Below are 18719 nucleotides of genomic sequence, written 5' to 3'. Positions count from 1 at the left end.
CTAATAAAATTTTAATTTTTAACAGAGTATCAAGATATATTATTATTCTTTCTAATTGTTGATCACTTGTAGCAATTTCATTAAATTTTCTTGTGAATTTTTCCCTACCTTTATCTATAGCTTCTTTAATTTTTGCAATTGTTATATTAAATACATTATTTATTTCTATATTTTGATTTGAATTTTCTATTAGTGCATGGTTATTCTCGTCTATTGTTTGAAGATGTTGTTCTATTTCTTTTTTGTCGCTATCGTCCATTGTACCATATAGCCATTTCATACCTGACCCTATGATATTAATTAATCCTCTTCGTTGTCTATGTGGGTTAATAGTTATTAATATTGATTTAACCTTATTTAATTCTTGTATCAAAAAATGTTTTTCCCCGTTATCTGTGATTTGTTCGATGTTATGTTCAAGAGTTTCAGTAACTTTAATAATTTCTAACGGGTTGATAATATGTAGTATTGTGCTGTAATTGTAATCAGAAATGTCATTAGTGTTGTAATCGTCAGTATTGATATTACATTATAATTCTTCAAGTTTACTGCTTGGTGATACAGGTTATAATGGGGTTTCTTCCATAGCTGAGGTATGCTCAGCCGCTCCAGGGTCAGCCTTGGGACCCACGAACCCTTAGCAAATAAAAGATTTAATTCAATAGATGAAGTGTCCACACCCCCCTTTCAGTGGACAGCCAGACCAGCGTGATGTATACAGTGGCGATGAAAACGAGCGAGATTGGCGAGCCAGGCGTTGCCGCTTGTTGAAGCTGACACGGTGATGAAAACGAACGGGATTGATGAGCCAGGCGTTGACGCTTGTTGAAGCTGACACGGTGATGAAAACGAACGGAATTGATGAAAATGAACGGACTCCTCTGTGTAGGAGAGATTTCGTTAATAGCCAACCGTCTTCGTTGGCCTCCCACTATCGACTGTCTTGCACTGTCCTTACATTACATGTCGCCTGTTAGTCGCGTTAGTTTTAATGACGGTGCCGTAAGCAGCGGTACTGACGCCACGTGTTCTCGACGCGGCTATGGCAGTGCCATCGCGAGCATTGGCATCACCCAGCGGTGATGCCTTTGCTGCGCAAGGCACGCGCTTCCCCCCTTCTACTGTATAGGGCAGTCATCGCGAGCACTGGCATGATGCCTTTTCTGCGCGATTTTCTACCCCATACTTCCTACTTCTACTTCCTACTTCTATTGTTTTTAACTTACCCCTGCCTGATGCTGTCGATGGCGACCGTCCTCGCCAGAGTTCGCACTGATGTGAAGTGCTTGTTTATATAGCAGTACAGCGCAGCTTTCGTCACTGTAGCGAGGTAAGTATGCGTATGGTGCGTTAGGACGTATGGTGGAAAGCTCTAGCAGCTTTCAACATCGTAGTGAGGTAAGTTGTGTGCGTATGGTGCGGGTACACGGTGGAAGGCTCTAGCGGCGTTCAACATCGTAGTGAGGTAAGTTGACGTAAATTATTGTAAGGTGGTAAAAGCCACGTTACAGTCCCCCCTCACTTCGGACAATGAAACTTCGCTGGCGGCGGGTGGAAGGAGATCTCCCACGATGGTTCGGCGGGGGGCTGGCTGGCTGTCCTAGTTGGCGTGTGCCGTGAACGGGGAGCGGGTGTGGAAACCTTTATTTAATAGTATTTCTTAACCTATAGTACAAGGCGTCTTAGGTCTTATAGCTTACAACTAGTGACACCCATTTAATGTAATCGTATAAATGCATGAATAACTATGGTAACTGGTAAAAAAACTAGTTTTAATTTCTGGCCTACGGGATGGATTGTACAGTTAAAGGTAATGCAAATACATACTTAAAGCTAATGACTTAATTATAAAGGCTGCTCTGAGGTGTTACTCGTATAAGTGAAGCACGCATCTGTCCTCGCCGTATCGCACCAGAACCCGGTCGCCTTATAGCTTCTGGAGGGCTAGACGTCGGCCCCGGAAGAACAGCGTTCGCTTGGAGCGCTTGATAAAATGCTGTCTGGTCATCACCAGCCCTTCCAGGAACCCTGGGATTTCGCCCACCGGTGTCACTGGTGGGGGTGATGTGTCAGGCGTGGCCGGTTGTGCGCTGATCTCGGCAGTTGGAGGCCGGGTCGTCGTCGGGGTTGGTGTCGCTTTTGGGTGAGGCGGCGTCGTCTCGACGTTGGTCTTGTCAATTGTTGGGGCAGACGCCCCATCGTCGTTCGAGCATGCCGGCGTTGTTGTAGCGGGCGCCTCTTGCACCTTCTCTGCGAGTGGCTCCGCGGTACTGGCTTCCTTCCTCGCGCTACTCTTTGCCGTGCCTCGCTGGCCGAGTTGGAGCGAAGCTGCAGTCGGCAGGTCGCTTTGTTTGGCGGACAGCGTTACCTGGGCCTTCGCTTGGCCTGCTGGGTGCGTCGAGGTTTGGGCGGCGCGCGGCTCTGTCGCAGCACGAGCTTCACGGTCTGCTTCCCGTGGCGTTGGGGCTCGCCTGGTGGTCGGTAGCTTCCGGGCATTGGTGCTGAGCGGCGTCTGTCGTGGCAATGCTTCTAATACCGCTGGTTCTGTGGCCGGCCGACTTCGGGTGGAGGCGTTGATGACGCTGCGCTCCAGGTGCTGTCTGGGTACCCTACGACGAGTTCGGGCAGCTGACCCAGTGTTATCGGTACTTATCGCATGTAACGCGGTTGTATTCGGGTGCACCCGCGGTCGTGCTTCCGGGGGTGGCCGGAAAGGTGGCGGCCTTTGCGGCTCGTCCGGCGGCTGTGGTTGGCGGCTCGATGAATGCGGCCTTCTGCTGGTTGTCGGTTTCATTTTGGTTATATTGGTGCTAGGTGGCTCGGAGTTAGAGTCCGTAAGCTCGGTAGAGATCGCGCTAGCGGCTACTCAAGTTTAGTATTCGGTTGGCAGCTGCTTTCATTTGGTGTTTTACGACAAAAATTCAAAATACTTAATCATATTGATGTAATTTCTTTAAAGAGTGTATCTAAAGTGGTGTTGTCTTGTGCTATTTTGCATAATTTTATAATAAATAATGACGAAGACTCAAATATTGTCGAAAGCAATGGAATGATACCAAATACTAATGATCCTGAAACAGAAAATATAAATAATATTAACGACAGCAGTGAAGGTATCTCTCGGAGAAATGAGTTGAAAATGTTGTTCACTTCATATGAATTCACTTTTTTTATTTCATTAATTTTTTGTATCCATTTTCAAAACAAAATATTTTGAACTCCATTTGATTTAAATTATAAAACTAAAACTAAATTCACAGCATTGTATTTAATAAATGAATTAAAACTATGGTTAAGAAAACTGATTTTCTTTTCATTAAATTTGTAGCTAATACTTGCAAATGTTACTTTTGTAAAAATTTATCCAGCACTTCTTTTAATCCTAGCATTATTTTAGCTTTTTCCTTTTCAAATTCCAACTTTTCTCTTTCAAACGCCATCACTTCTCTATGCCGGAGTTTTTCTTCTTCCGATTCCTTTTTTTAAAAATTCCAACGTTTCATTTCCCGATACTGTGCGTTTTTTTTTTTAGCGAAATTTTGCTGGTTTCCCCTTACGTCTGGGACACTCTCCACAACATCATTGTCCTCTCGGCACATTTCGTTTTCTCTTATGTGTTCTGCAGTCGAGCAGCTTGGAAGATCTAATGAGTTTTGTAGGTTTTCAGATGGAGGATCAACTGAATGTCTATTGCCGTAAACTTCATCAAAATCATTAAAAAAATCCCAAGTGGTTGCATCTCTACCTGTTGATCTATTCCGCTTTTTTATTCTTTTGTAAGTTGCTAGCATGTTGAGGAATTTTCTTTGGAGTTGCTCTTTTGTCGCAGTTAAATCAGGAGCTTCAGTCTTTATATTGTCCAACACTTTGACCCAAAGAACCGATTTTTTTCTTTTGCCGCAAGAAAACTCTTGCTCCATGTCCAGTCGACACCTGACCAACAATTTGGACTCAGCTGAACTTAATTTTATTCTAAAAATAACAAAAAGAAATATTTAATATTTAAATTACATTGAATTCTATATTAAATATCAAATATTGCGAAGTTTACTTACATTTCGCCCTCCATTTCAAATGCGCATAAATTTTTTTTGTGTTGCGTTTTATTGGCTAGTGATGAGCAACAGATTGATTACATTTTCTTGCACGAACGTGTGACGTTGCCACTGTTGCCGAAATTTTCGCGGCGAACGTGATGCTTTCTCATAAAAAGTAACAATGCCGCAATATTTACTGAACGAACACACCCATACTTGTAACTACAACCATTGTAAAATTCTTTAACTACAACGATTCGCAAAAATCTTATCTTGTTTGTTCTGCTCCTGCCGCTCACCCTCTGCTATTGCCTGCATCTCTCCCTCGCTGTACGTCTCTGCCCTCGTTGACTGCAAATGCGCTTGGTGTTATTACTCGCTTATTCCGCTGTTTACTGACGCTGTTTACTGACGCCGCTTTTCTGCCTGCTTGCTGCTTTGCTGACCGTTGTAGTTGCCGTTATACTTTGGCGTTCCAACGGTATCAATTCACGCCACCTCGGACTGCGGGTACAGTTCCTCGAAAGTTTAGACAGCCGTAACCCACATGTGTATTTTTGTGCCTTGCTGCACACACATATGCCCGTAAATTTCCGTCAATAAACATAAACAACAATAGTTTTTTTCCCACTTCACTTTTCCCGGGGTAACCGCACTAGGGGGTTCCCGGACGAGCCCCCACTTGTAGGTTTTTATTTAATTCAAAATACACATTTAACACTTGTAGAGTTTCCAATAATTCTCTGTTTATTTTATTTATTTCTTTACAACATAAGAGGACTTAACTTTATTCCGACAGGCGTATGTCTCTCACGCTCGGCGTTACAATCAGGAATGAAAAATGAAATATCAGTTGGATGGACGCTAAGCTTTACCGCCACACGTATTCCACAGTTGGCATCCACTATTTGACGTACAAATAAGTGGTTGCCACTTATTCTGATGAACTCTGGAATACGGTCTTAATTCTGATCCCACATTAATATGAGACAACTCGCTGTGTCCAGGGTTCGTTACAATAAATTTGTAAACAGTGTGGCTCTCTACGAATCGTAATTTATTTAGCTTTATATAATAATTTTACTTAGAGTTACAGTTGGTGTTTAAATATTTCCTCTCGCGTTGTAGTGTCGCCACCCGAAGAAAGTTCTGTCGCAGGTTGCCCGTTAGTGCAATACCGTTTCTAATGCGCTGTTGGGTGCTAGGCGACGTTCTGCTCTGTGCTCGACTACTTCTGCCGGCGCGCGTGTAGGCTTCGATGACAATGTCCGGCTGAATAACTCGCTATAGCCCTGCAAAGACCCGGACCACGAAAAATCACGTTAGCGACCGCAATGTTAAGGGTTAAGTTGGTCAGAGGATGAACTCACTAGCAAGCTCACCCTTAACAGTCATTATGGTCATTATACCGTGATGGTAATATGTATGTATGTTATGTTTTTAGTTCATCAAAATGTAAAATTGTTGGATTTAAAATTCCAATTTTACCATAAATCTTCAGCTGCCGTTTTATGACTTTTTTGTCTCAAAATAATTTTTCTTTTAATATAAAATTGCCGGTAAAATATTCGGCTGTCTTTGTAAAACATTTTCGTTCCACAATATTTTTTATATGAATATTTATTGGGAACATCGATTTGTGCCTCAATATTTTTAACGAAATTGTACCCTAAGAGAAGATCAGTTCTAATCCTTCAAATTCGTAGAAGATCTGCCCAACCCCAAACAAGGTTATTTTTTCGTAATATTTGATAATGGAATAGCCATTCACGTTTTTTATCCGTATGTAGTTGGCTAATATGCATACTCCTCTTATCATAGACTCCTGGCTTGATATAGCAGGAGGTTGCTCCCGTATCGACAAGAGCTTTTACATTTTTATTTTTATTTTGAATCATAAAGTTTGAGACACAATACATTTGTATAAAAAATCTTTGATTTTTTTCTTGCGAGCGAAAGTTTGATTACTTTCTCTTTGTCGCTTTACCTCATGGGCTTCCTGGTTTTGACCCCTATTAACCTGAACGTTTGCATTCGTTGTATTGGTTTTATATTTTAATTAAAATTTCGGTTACCTTGTTGTTCCCTCACATTAAAATCTCTATTAGGTATATTAAGTCTACGGTCAAAACGTCACCTTTAGCCATTCTGTCTTATTTTCTGTATCATTAGTTTTTGTTTTTTTTATAAGGTGGTTATTTTCGCCACAACCGTGACAATTTGAGATAAATTATTATTATTTTTTTGTATTTATGTGGGGATTACACCCACGCACTTACGAAGTAGTTTTCTTCTGTTCAAATAAAATTCACGCTTGCAATCTTCTATTGTTTTACACTTTAGAATATGATAGTTTTATTTTATAACACGGATGAATATTACAAAAGAACGATTAACAATTAACTTTAAATTTACACGATTAGGATATTTAGTTTTTAAAAAGAGAAAAAGATGTTGGTAGTTGAGATTCTTTAAAAAGGATACACTTCGGTTGTCTTCTGATAAATTCGTCAAATGCGCACGGCTACGCGTTTACTCAACAAGTGTTCGTCTAACATTCGCACTTTCTGGTTTTGCGCTTGTTGTTCGAAACTTGCGAAGAAGAGCTTTATGCGAAAAAGGGTTTCAGCGTTGCTCAACCCCACATTTATTATTTTTTCGTGATCCCTTCTTTAGAAAGTACGCTCTTCTATTCTGGACGGTCTAGAGTTCAGAATCGCAGAATTAAGATTTTAGAATAAAATAGAACGCAAGGGGAACCGGTGGTGAATCGCGATTTCAATATATTTTGTTAGATGGCTGGTCGAGCCTTTAATTCTTGTTTTATTGATTTAAATATAATTTATTATACGCCGTTTGAAACCTGAATCATAGCCATACTCGTTGCTTCTAATGAATCCCTATTGTAATAGCCCTTTAATGTGGCTGTTTTCTTGTTTCCTATATAATTAAATACTGCGTTCATGCTAATCGTCAGATTGGGTAATTTTTTTATTATTTTGATATGCCATTTGTCTCTGTATTTGTCTTTGCCTATGGGCATTTTCTTCAAGATTAAGTATTGGAAGTCGGATCAAATAGTTTGGATTGGCCATTCGTTTAAAAATTTAAATTTATATTGTTATCTTCATTGTATTATTTTAAATTCCTCAAGGTTATTACTGAGTCGCCTTAAAAATTTCGATCATTATTTTTTTTAAACCAATAGCTGTTTTTTACCCTTGTATCCTGAAGGGCTATACGCCCTTTTAATTATTTATAAAATAAAAATTTCACAATTTAAATTAATTACTTTCACTGAGGTTCAATATTTTTACGACGTATTTGTATAAAATTTATTTTCCATTTTTGCTTAATACTTATATTTTAGTTTAGTATCAATTTGTTTAAATAAAATTTAAAAATCTCAAATATAAGCTTATCATCTATATTCTATTTTCCATAAAATTTTAACTTTTCAGATATAATTTCTGACATACTTTATTTATTTCTTTTTTTTTCAATTTCAATATCAAAATTTAATTTTTAAATTTATTTATGTTTCAAACAATTACTTAAATTCCAACTTACTTTGTGGAATTTAATGGGTCGCTTCCTCTGGTAAGTCGAATTTGTCCCTTTTGCTTCTTAATAGGGATCCTGCAGCTTACACAAATGTAGAAGATGTCCTGCGGGCTTACTTGACAATACTTGCAATCCACCGATTTTCCAACAAAGTTGAATTTTTAAAATTTGCTAATTCGACCTCATTGGTCCCTGCTCGGGCGCCAGTTACCTAATCTATCTGTGGGTCATCGGCAGAAGCGTCGGAATTATTAGCGGCAGAGTTTAGTGGATATACTCGTACTACACCTTGTTCTGTCATGTTTTCTATAATTTCATCTTTTGGGACATTATTGAAACATCGTGCAAATATTGTAACTTTGGAAAAGTTAAGATTATCTTGAAAGTTTACTTTCACTACACATATTCCATTGCATCGTTTTGCAGCTAAGAATTTTTGTGCAATTATTGGCTTTTTCACTAGTAACAACCACATCGTAGCTCAGACATGGAAATTATCTTTTCGCTTACATACAGATTCCAATGCTTTATGAACTGCAAAACACGAGTATTTTGATATTGGTTTGGTTGAATCAATTGCTGATATAATAATAATGAATTTTGGATTGCTCTGTTTGGTTATCGATAATTCGGGGAAAAGTATGGGTTTATATATGTACATATATATTTTTTTCATTCGGCTTGGGCACATTAAGCTAAGAAAGCGAACCTATTTGGTGGCCTAGGGGCCATTGGAGATATTTGTCCTTGAGGATTCAGCACACGATATCAGCCATCAGCGCCAGCCATTTATTAATTTATTTGAAAATCTGCTCTAGGTGCTCCTCATTAGGGATGGAAAGAGCGCGAGCGGAATCGATTTTTGACTTTGGAATCGACTTGTAGTTTTTCGTTTCTGGAAGTCGATTAATCAACCCCGATAGTCGACTTTTGTGACTTAAGTCGACTATTTATAAATAAATCGTACACGAAATTCGTTAGATATATCAATATTTTATTATATTTTTAAGTTTTAACATATAATAAAAAGTATTTTATGATTTTATTGCATATAATTTGAATTGCATAATAAAATTGCCTTTTTTAATTAAAAACAAAAAATTTAAAAATAAATAACTACGAAAACCACATTTCATGCTGCGGTGATAGGCGACTCCTCAACTGATTTGCGATAAGTCCTGCATTTGAAAATAATCGCTCACAGGGTACAGACGTTGTAACTATTGGCAAGTACTTTTTAGCTACATTCCATACGGATATTCAAATTTCATACTTTCCCACACAGTGAACGGATTAGGATCGGATAGATTTCCGAATGACAGTCGGGCGTGTCAAATATTGTCGTAATTGTATTGGTAATCCTCCAGCCTCATCAGCAGGGCCAACCAAAATATGGACGAAAAATGCAGTTTTAAGCGCTTAAATATGCACTAGAAAAGGCTGAAATATGCTCGCAAATATGCACAATAAAAAAATATTCAGTTAATCAAAAAATTTTGTTTTATTTGTTTTAATTTTCATTGTTGTTAAAAAGAGAAAAATTGCAATGCACAATTAAATGTTGCTTCAAATTTTCAAATAAAAGCGATCGTCGTTTTTCATTTAACAATGTGGTGTAAACGGAAAAAGATCTTTCAACGTCCACTGAAGTCACTGGACAGTATTTAAAGTTAGCAACTTCCAACGGTGTTAAAGAATCGATTAAGTTATCATTTTCCTTCGAGTTATTGAAAATAATTCTTTTAATTTTGCATAAAGACGTGTAGCCTTCGTTTCTTTTTAGAACTGCATTTAATTTTTGCAAAAAGCGTTTATCCTCGATTTGTGTTAATGATTGATTTACAACTTCCATGACGTCAATACCTTCTTGCAAAGATAAGCCTTTTGTTTGCAGCTTTTGACATCTGTAAATTCGAGTCGTACGAACTCCGCTATTTTATGCACGCCATGGGCGAAGCATGTGCAATGCAACATCTTTGGGTACAACGTCTTCATAGCCTTCATAGTTGCTAACATGTACGCCGCGGCATCCGTAAACGCAAATAATACTCTGTTGTACTGAATACCTTTAAAAAAGTAATATTAGCATATTAAAGGAATATATAACAAAAATATCTACCGTCCGGCCACAAAATATGCAGCGAATCATTCAGGAATGCTGCCATCGTATTGGCTTTTCCGCACTTTCTTTGGTGCCATCCAAAATTCCCAAAACAAAATTCGCAATCAATCTTTGCTCAACGTCAGTCGTTTCGTCAATGGATATCCAAATGTTTTTGTCACTAACTGCGGCCTGCATTTTTTCTATACTTTTTTCGTATAACGCAGGAACATACTTTAGGCGCAAATTTGTAACACTCTGCACTGTTCTTGTTAGTATATTTTTCAAGGAACTCTATAACAGCTGGATGACGTGCTTTTTCCAATGGTATATTTGCGCTCAAAAACATTTTGCAAAAGTCCATGCTGAACGTATTGTATTTATTTTCAACACTTTCTTTCAGCAGCAATTGACTTTCAGTTTTTTCTGAGTGCCTCTCTACACACAGTTTGTGTTTGTGTGTTTCAAAATGTTGTTTCACATTGAAAGTTTTACCCATTGTATAACCCTACAAGTAACCAAAGAATCAGCTGTTTTCCAAGAAGGCCTATTTTCACCCTTTTTATACATATATACAGTTTTAAATCAATCTACTTATATAAAATATGACTAGACAAATATCTAAATCACCCACAGCGAAATACTTATTAAAAACCATATCAAAGGAATAGTGGTGGAAAGAAGGGTCCTATACCTGGTACACGAAAACACTTAAAAAACAAAAACAAAAAAAATATTGATAATAAGCGTACAAACCTAATCGCTAAAATTCTCATTTCAAAATCACAGATCAAGGTAACTATGGAAATACGGCTTTCGTCAGACAATCTTTTTGACAAATATAAAATAATTCAGACTGACAGACATAGTATATACATATAAATTCCGACTCATATAGACAGACAAACGAACGTGATTACTATTTACATATGTGTAACACACAATAGCTTTACGTTTTTGAAATCACCTTGTTTTACTTTTTTATTAAAAGCGTTTACTAAGAAATATGTTCTAATTCTAATGAATAGACATTTTATAATATCAGAATTACAATTTTCACAACAATAGTACGGTTCTACGTTAACCATTTTTTCAAATAATATTTTGGAAAACCCGATCCTATGGCAAGTAGAATCAAAATGTTGTGTATAAATATCTTCGATTTTTGATTGAAAATCTATAAATTCAAGGGGTGGTTTTACTATTTGGCAATTACTATATTGCTTTTCTGAAGTGAAGAAAAAATCTTCTTCAGTAATACCACCATCAAATCTTGGCAAGGGCATTAAACAATTATGTTGTTTAAAATATTTATAGTACAAATAACCGCAAAAATACACAAAAGCATTTTTATGTAGAAAGCTGCTTTCATCTACGTCCACATTTACCTCGATTTGTATATTTTGAAATGAGGTAGAATTGGTAGGTCTTGGTAAACTTTGAAAAGTTTGCCAAGAGGTATTTTGAACCAAAGCGTCGTTGCAGGCGCTTTTGAGGGAGCTATTAGAAAATTACTCACACTGGTCAACTGGCAAGAGTTCGCAGTTCCCTTTATCTACACAACGAATATATCCTATGCCCCAGGCTTGTCTGAAAAGATATGAGAAACGCTGCGGAGCTATTCTCACATCAAATCCCCCCCCTCTGCGTATATGTCCGAAAAAATTTTCCAGTCTATCCTGAGTCAGTTTTCTAGTCATTAAACGTGTGAATCCCTTATGTGACCAGAAGCGCCACAAACGTCAAAGCTACTTATATTTAGAAGCCAACCTTTTATAAAACTGAAAGTGTTTGTTATATCGCGACCGAAAGAATCGTACACTTTTATGGAGTTAAGAAACTCCTCGGCTTCTTTAAGAAATTTTAATTGGCCCGCAGTTGCCGAAAAGGGTTCTTTAAAATTCCCTACTGCTTCATAGACATTACTATTAAAAATATTGAATAATTTATCAAAAAAAAGGACAAACTCGGCTGTGTTAATAAAAGATGGAGACTTAGAAGTATTCAGTTTCCCGGAGCTATAAATGGCGAACATAGCACTTGCAACAGAATGACTAAAAACTTGAGAAGCTAATTGCACGCTCATTTTTTGAAAGGGGCTAGGTGTGCCGAGGTCAATTTATGGGTGCAACTAATGTCGTTTGGGGTACCATTTTCATATAAGTATATGAACGATATCCGACCATTCAACTGGACCCCCTTTTACAACGACTTTATTTTTTTTATCTTCTAAGCAGTTCCGTGTACTTTTTAAAAGGTGAGGAGAATCAAAGAAGTAAATGACTTCCGAGTCATTCACTTCGAAATAGGGCATTTCTTTACATACTCCTAATAACCTAGCAAAATTAACAAAATTTGACCCTTGGTCGCTAACTATTTGGCAGGGACGCAATCCAATACCCTGGAGTTGACCTATGGCTTCGAATATATATTTTTTCATAATATCTCCTTTGCAAGCTTTGTGCACAAAAAAATATGCTATGCATTTGTCCAAGTGCCTGTGTTTGTGGTGTTGACACTAATGAGATCATCCTTCTTGAACTTGCCTGATGAAGCACGCAATGGTACGCGACGTGGCTCTTTAATTCTTTCATTATAATAATGTTTGCGTTGCTGCTCAATATATGTGAAATGAATATTGGCTTTGCTCAGATGAGGTGGCGTCGAGTATGCAACCGAGGTAGCTTTTACAATCAAAAGCAATACTAGCAGTTCGTCATGAGGTTCTTTTTCTGCATTTAAAACCATAAACTCAAAAGTGTTGCGGTTTGGCTCCGCTTTGAATTTAGTTATACGAGCTGCTAAATTTGGTTGTTGAAAGAACCTTCTTGCCGTATTTGCGTTGTTGGTATTTCCAGTAACAGCCATTGGTATGTCGACCAACAAATGCATTTCTTCTCGTAGCTTCTGCTGTATATTTGTTTTATTTTGTCCAACAATATCCTTGTCAGCACCACGAGTTTGCCACTTTTTTATTGGTATTCTATAGGATATGTGCAAAATACATTCTGTATTTTTCACTACCTCATCTATTGCTGTGCACTTCGAATTCTGAATTTTCACACGCACTCACCTTCTCGATGACCACCAAGCTTGGTTTTATAAAAAATGGAAAAATGGATTTGCTTCAATGTGCATACGCGTGCACTAGTATAGGTACTTATTGCGGTTGTATTTTGCTTATGTACAATTTTAAAAAATGCTTTGTAAAATGAGTAGCGGTTGATAATTCCGACTCGGGATGAAAAATGATGAAACTGGAGGATGGAAGAAAACGCCGTTCAAAATGGTTGGCACACGCGTACAGGTTGCTGGTGAGATCGAAAGCGAAGTGAGTTGCTGTTCTCCTTTTGGTTCCTTTTTTTCCTTTTGTGTGCGGAATCAGCTGGTGTGATGTGGTTGGTTGGTGTGTAGTGTGGAATGTGGGCTGTAAGCTTTGATGGTTTGTGAAGTGAGTATGGCGAAGGTGCGTGTCAGTGTTGTGAAGTTGAGTTGATGTGGTGTGATAGTGTGGTGTATGTGTGGATGTCCGGGGGAGGTTGCACATTCAAAAAACCTTATGCAGGCGTGGAAACTGGATAGCCCATATTGAAAGAGGTTCACTTTAATTAGAAAGCTCTTCACCAAATTTAAGTCATTCATATTTTTCGGTGTTGCGTTGCAGATTCCGCATATTTGCGAAGAAGATTCTGAAATGACGCTGAAAGTTTTACCATCAAGCATGGTCATGTGAAATTGGTTATCAATAATCAATGAGTTTACATTTGGCTCTTAATATTTTCAATTTCCCTGCGACTCAGGTCTTCTGGGCGTCTCCATTTATTTTCGTTAGTACATAGTGTTGAATAACAAATTCCTTCACTTCTCTTATAAATGAGGATAGGTCGTAACCATCACTTCCGTTGAATGGCCTTATTCTCGAAGCTTCCTTCAGGAGCTCGGAGCTGTTAATAGTTGCCATGGTGATGTTCGAATTTTTTTTCTTTTTTTTTATAAAAACTGTTTTAAGGCCTCGGAAACGCCTTATTTTTATTTTTAAATTTGATTTTGTTTTTTTTTTTTTTCTTTTTATTTTTATGTGTGGATTTTCTTCGGAAAATCCGAGCGACCCGTTTGACCAATCTTAAGATTATGTCAGACGTTTACCGACTGCGCCAATTACGAAACAATTTTAGACGACCGGCTCTTTAGAGTGCCAGAATAAATGTGTCTCTTTATTTCAAAGATTTTCTTGCTTTTATAGTTTTACAAAAATACTTATCTTCTAATTTACAAAAATTCTTATCTGTGGGAAAATTCCACAGTGCTTATCCTTTATTACTATCATGTGGCTGCATTTGCATTTATTATTTATTTAGGATCAGTGTTTCTTATCATATCTTAATTTTACATATCTTCTGGTTTTCTTAAATAAATGTAACTTCTTATCTACCAGACTATCTTCACACCGTCTGTGTTTGCTGTTGTTCTTGGGTTAGCACGGGATGTAATGTTATAAAGAATATGTATTAATTGAGTTTTCCAAAGAATTGTTTGTCCAAGTGCATTTTCGCTAACGAAAATGCAACAGTTAAACAAGACACATTTCCTAAGAATTTTTACGCAAGCATTTATTTTTAAGTTATTGCAAGCAAGCAAAATGTTAGTATTTAAGAAAGCACAAAATAAAACGGAACGCTGATTATCGAGTATACCTTCAACCCAGTTGTTTAATTTTTCGTTGTTCATCACTTCGGTGAAAAAAGTATGTAACTCATGCGCATTTTACAAACAGTTGGTACAAAGTTTTTTTTTTGTTCTTACGAAATTGTTTCTTTCGTTAATGTGTAGTTTTTTAAATTTCTCGCAAGATTTCAGCCTGTGCCCTTCTTTACACAGTTCGCATGACGTATGTTTATTTTGTGTTTTGAAAAAATTACTATTTAAGTTGTTGTTGTTACTCGCTTGGGGTGTAATGAAGCTTCGATTTAGGTCGTGTTGAACGTTTTTAGTTCTGACCATTTTTTTATCTACCCTTTCCGCAATTTCATATTGGGTAGTTAAGAAATCGTTCATGATGTGACAAGTAGAATTAGTAATATTTGCCTTTTATGATATTTTCGCATGGGCTTACTTCCTCCATGTGTCTAAATGGAGGTATTCTTCTAAGACACCATCATAATCTTGTTTAAGCTAACCTTTTCTAAGTAGGTTTTTTTCCATACTTAGAAACTGCTGTATTGCAGAGGTTCGAGAGTGACCTAAGGCGAGTGTGTCTGGAAATTGTTGTTTTCGCGGTATTTCGCGACATGGTTGGCAGCAGACGATGAATATCTGATGCGTCCTAGAAATGAATCGTCATCTAGGAATTCAAGGCTACGCAAAACTGAAATTGCGCCTGAGTGTAATTGCCTTGGTGGACTATATCCTAATAAATTTTTTGTGACCCGAGCGTCATTCGGTATCCATCGATGGGGAAATGGGTTCCAGTCACCATAATCACGGGTGACGGAAGCTTCTATTGTGCGCTCAAGTAACTTGTGAGTGATGAACGGAGATATATAACACTCGTACAAGTTATGATTCGTAGCAGTTGGTATTCCAAACGTGCCGGCCGCAGCTCCTGCGGTATGTTCAGTTTCTGGTATTGGTCTCCTGGGTATTGTATCTTTTGGCTGGTTGATACGTATTTTCTCTCCTGTTGGCGTTACGCCAGTACAAATCGCGTCAAAATAGTGCATTAAAATTTTTGGTACTTTATACTCGGCATCGCCGAATCCGACTTTCAAATCGATGAATTGGAACAAACTGTCGCCGTTGTCAAATCGCTGGTGTTGGGCGATTCGTAATTGTTAAACGCCGACCATCACATGTGTGAACATACACAGTGGCACCTTACGGTCGAAAAGATTATTCTCGCTAAAGGCAACTCTCCTAAATTCCTCGATGATAACGAGCAGACTAGAATACTCGATGTTGTGACTTAATGTTGATGTCACTGGACAAGACGCAGAAATGGAGCCTTCGTAAAATGGCCCATCTTTGGGTGGCGTTTCAGTTGTAGCCACGGGCGGAGTATTCGGTTTACATTGCTGGTTTCTCCTCTGTCGTTGTTGTTGTTGTCTAGTCATAGCCTCGTCATATTTTTCCTGGATCTGCATATCATTACTCCAAGATCCGGTATTTTTGCCGTGATTGAAGCTATTCATTCGTTCATAATCTCTAGGCCTAAAAGGCCGCGAACCACGAGGACGCTGTTGTTGTTGTTGTTGTGTGCGTGGTTTTCCACCGCTATTATTTTGATAAAACGCCATTTCAGCAAGATTGTGTTTAAGGTTGGTAAATTCGACAATTTAGGCCTCTGTGGGGCAATATTGTATGAAAAGTGTCGTTTTTTTGTGTTTTTTCTTTTGGAGACACTTTTGTTATATTTTATGTTTAAAAAATTTAAACCAATGCAAACTCTTAACTCCTTTGATATTTGGAATATTTTGCCACAACTCTGACAGTTGATTACAAAAACTATCAATTTGTGTTCCAGAGATATACAAAACGTTAACTCCATGAATGTTGTTCTTAGCACATTCATAGAAGTATGAAGCATCACCGAGAACAATATTTCTTGCTTTAACGATTTGCCAGACTTTTCGTTTAACTACGGCACCTATTCCGTCTACAGCACCTTTGCCATGTGAAGTGGCAAAAAAATTCCACTCTAAGATTCCACAATTAAATTCAGCTGCAAGTCTTGGAATACCAGAAAGAATAAATTTATTTTTGAATTGGGAAGTGCTTCCACCAGCGAAAATATAAATGCTGGTAACTCCTTTGTACTGGTTTTGTAATATATTGATAATTTTGGAAATAAAGCAATAAACGTCGAATTTACTGTGGGTCAATATATCACTGATAACAGCAAAAGACTTGGTTTCACCAAGAACCCAAGCTACGCACGTAAACACTGTTACTTGGCTATAACTAAAGTGGGCATCTTGAACTTCGTTTTGGAATGTCAAGCGATAGTTTTCAGTAAAATCAACTTGCATAACAATTTCATTAGCTGCTACATTTTTTTTTAGTTTCAAAGTAATTTTGTTGGTGACGTTTAACAAAACAATGCATTTTAAAAGCGGATAGCTGAATCTCTATATCATGAATTAAGTCGATTAATGGACCAATAGTGTAGTTTAAAGTTATGCGATCATCTACTTTTCTCCACTGTTTCCATTTGATTTGCGTATTAAATTTATTAATAAACTGTATTGGAACTAGATCGTCTTTAATATCGCGTACACAGCTGTCACAATTATTAGCCATGCACTTTTCATTCATAACGTCGCAGCAAACTGATGTAAGAAATAATTCAGCTTTGGCAGGAATCTGCGGTATAATCTTTGCACAGCCTTCTAGTAGAAAAATAAAATTTGCATGGTACTTACAGACACACATATTGTGTCGTAAATTATTGATTAACTGAATGTAAGTTGGCTTAGAACGAATAAAAATAGTTTTGCAGACTTTTTCTTCGGTATATTCGGATTTGAAAAGTTGATATGCTTCTGTTAAGGTCATAAGCATAAAACGTTTTGAGACTATTTTCCCATTGATTATCATTGTATCCTTTCTCCCAGGAGCTTGAACGCTGATTCCATCTTGCAAAAAGAATTGTTCAATTAATTTTTCGCGCATCTGGCTTTTTGATGACTTGGTTGTATTTTCATTCATCGTTTCTGTTGGCTTAATATATTTATTGCATAAAGATTTGAGGATAGCTATTTTTCTATTCAGGTTTTTGGGTAGCGCAGCCTCAACTTTTTTAATTGCTTTTCCCATCGTTTGTTTACAGCTGTAAATTTCGCAATTGAAATTGTCAATATTATTTATGCTCTTTTTTTGCCGCAAAACTTGCTGCCTAACACGGTCCTTTTCTTTCTTCTTTTCTAATAAATTGCTATCACTTTTCATTTTTTGCGATAATCTTTTTCGGTACTCTTGCTTTCGTTTTGCTTCTTTCTTCTTGTATTCCTGCCATTTCTCGACGTTTTCTTTCATTTTCTCTCTATACTTCATTGTAATTGCTTTTCTAGTTTCTTTTGCCATTTTCGCCATCAATAAAATTTTAATTTTGTGCAATTTCTACGACTTTATTTAATATTTAAGGCTTACGGTAACGGACGCGTTGAATTTCAAACACCAATAAATTTTATTAATCGTTTTTGCAGGCTTATCTCATATAGCTAGGCAGCTTTTAGGAACTCTTTGGATGAAATTCTATGTTTTCGTATACGCTTTCCTAATAAGTCCCAGATATGTTCAATAGGGTTAATGTCTGGTGATTGGGGGGGCGTATGGAGTTGTTTGCAATAGATAAGAAGTGTGCTTTGGTTCGTTATCCTGTTGGAAGTAGTAGTGGTTGCTATGAAGACCCAATTTAAGCACACTTGGACGTAAATTATTTTTTAAAATGTTCAAATACATGTACTTATCCATTTTTTCAGTAATAAATTCCAATTGTCCAACTCCAGATGCAGCCATTACACCCCCAAACCATTACATTACCGCCACCGTGCTTTACTGTTGGCAATAAATTTTTTTTCTTGAAACTCCTCATTGACCTTTCTCCACACTTTTCGTGCCCCATCCGAACCAAATATATTAAATTTTGATTCGTCGCTGAATATAATATTTTCCCAAAACGAATTCGGTTTGTTTACATGTTCTATAGCGAACGCAAACCTCTTTTTCTTATTAACCTTGCTTATGTATGGCTTACGGCGTTCGACTCGTCCATGATAACCAGCACTATACAACACATTCCTTACAGTTGGGGAAAAATTGTCAGTCCAGAGATCTGATGTTATGGACGCCGTTCCGCTTCCATCATTAGTATTCTTTTGTCGTCTGCTATGTTGTTTATTCGTCGTGATATGGTTCTGGAATTGGGCAACATGTCGGAGACGTCATGCCTCCACGACCTTTTTAAAACCTTCGCCGTCTACAACGGAAAATGGACGACAGTCCTCTACAACCCATTGAGA

The 18719-nt window shown here is 37.6% G+C and overlaps 2 protein-coding genes across 3 annotated transcripts in view; one reads left to right on the top strand and one right to left on the bottom strand.

The window, feature by feature from the left end:
• LOC105232950 (uncharacterized) overlaps positions 1–18719 on the top strand; it is a 249592-nt gene that overhangs the window by 22831 nt on the left and 208042 nt on the right. The gene's annotated exons all lie outside the window — the stretch shown is intronic.
• LOC125778418 (proteoglycan 4-like) lies at positions 1928–2794 on the bottom strand. The gene has a single exon (XM_049455779.1). The coding sequence runs from the start codon at positions 2792–2794 to the stop codon at positions 1928–1930; it is 867 nt and encodes a 288-aa protein (XP_049311736.1).

The sequence above is a fragment of the Bactrocera dorsalis genome, chromosome 4, assembly GCF_023373825.1.
Source record: "Bactrocera dorsalis isolate Fly_Bdor chromosome 4, ASM2337382v1, whole genome shotgun sequence".
Lineage (NCBI taxonomy): Eukaryota > Metazoa > Arthropoda > Insecta > Diptera > Tephritidae > Bactrocera > Bactrocera dorsalis.
Note: the sequence above shows the minus strand (reverse complement) of the source record. Positions and strands in the feature narration are given on the sequence as shown.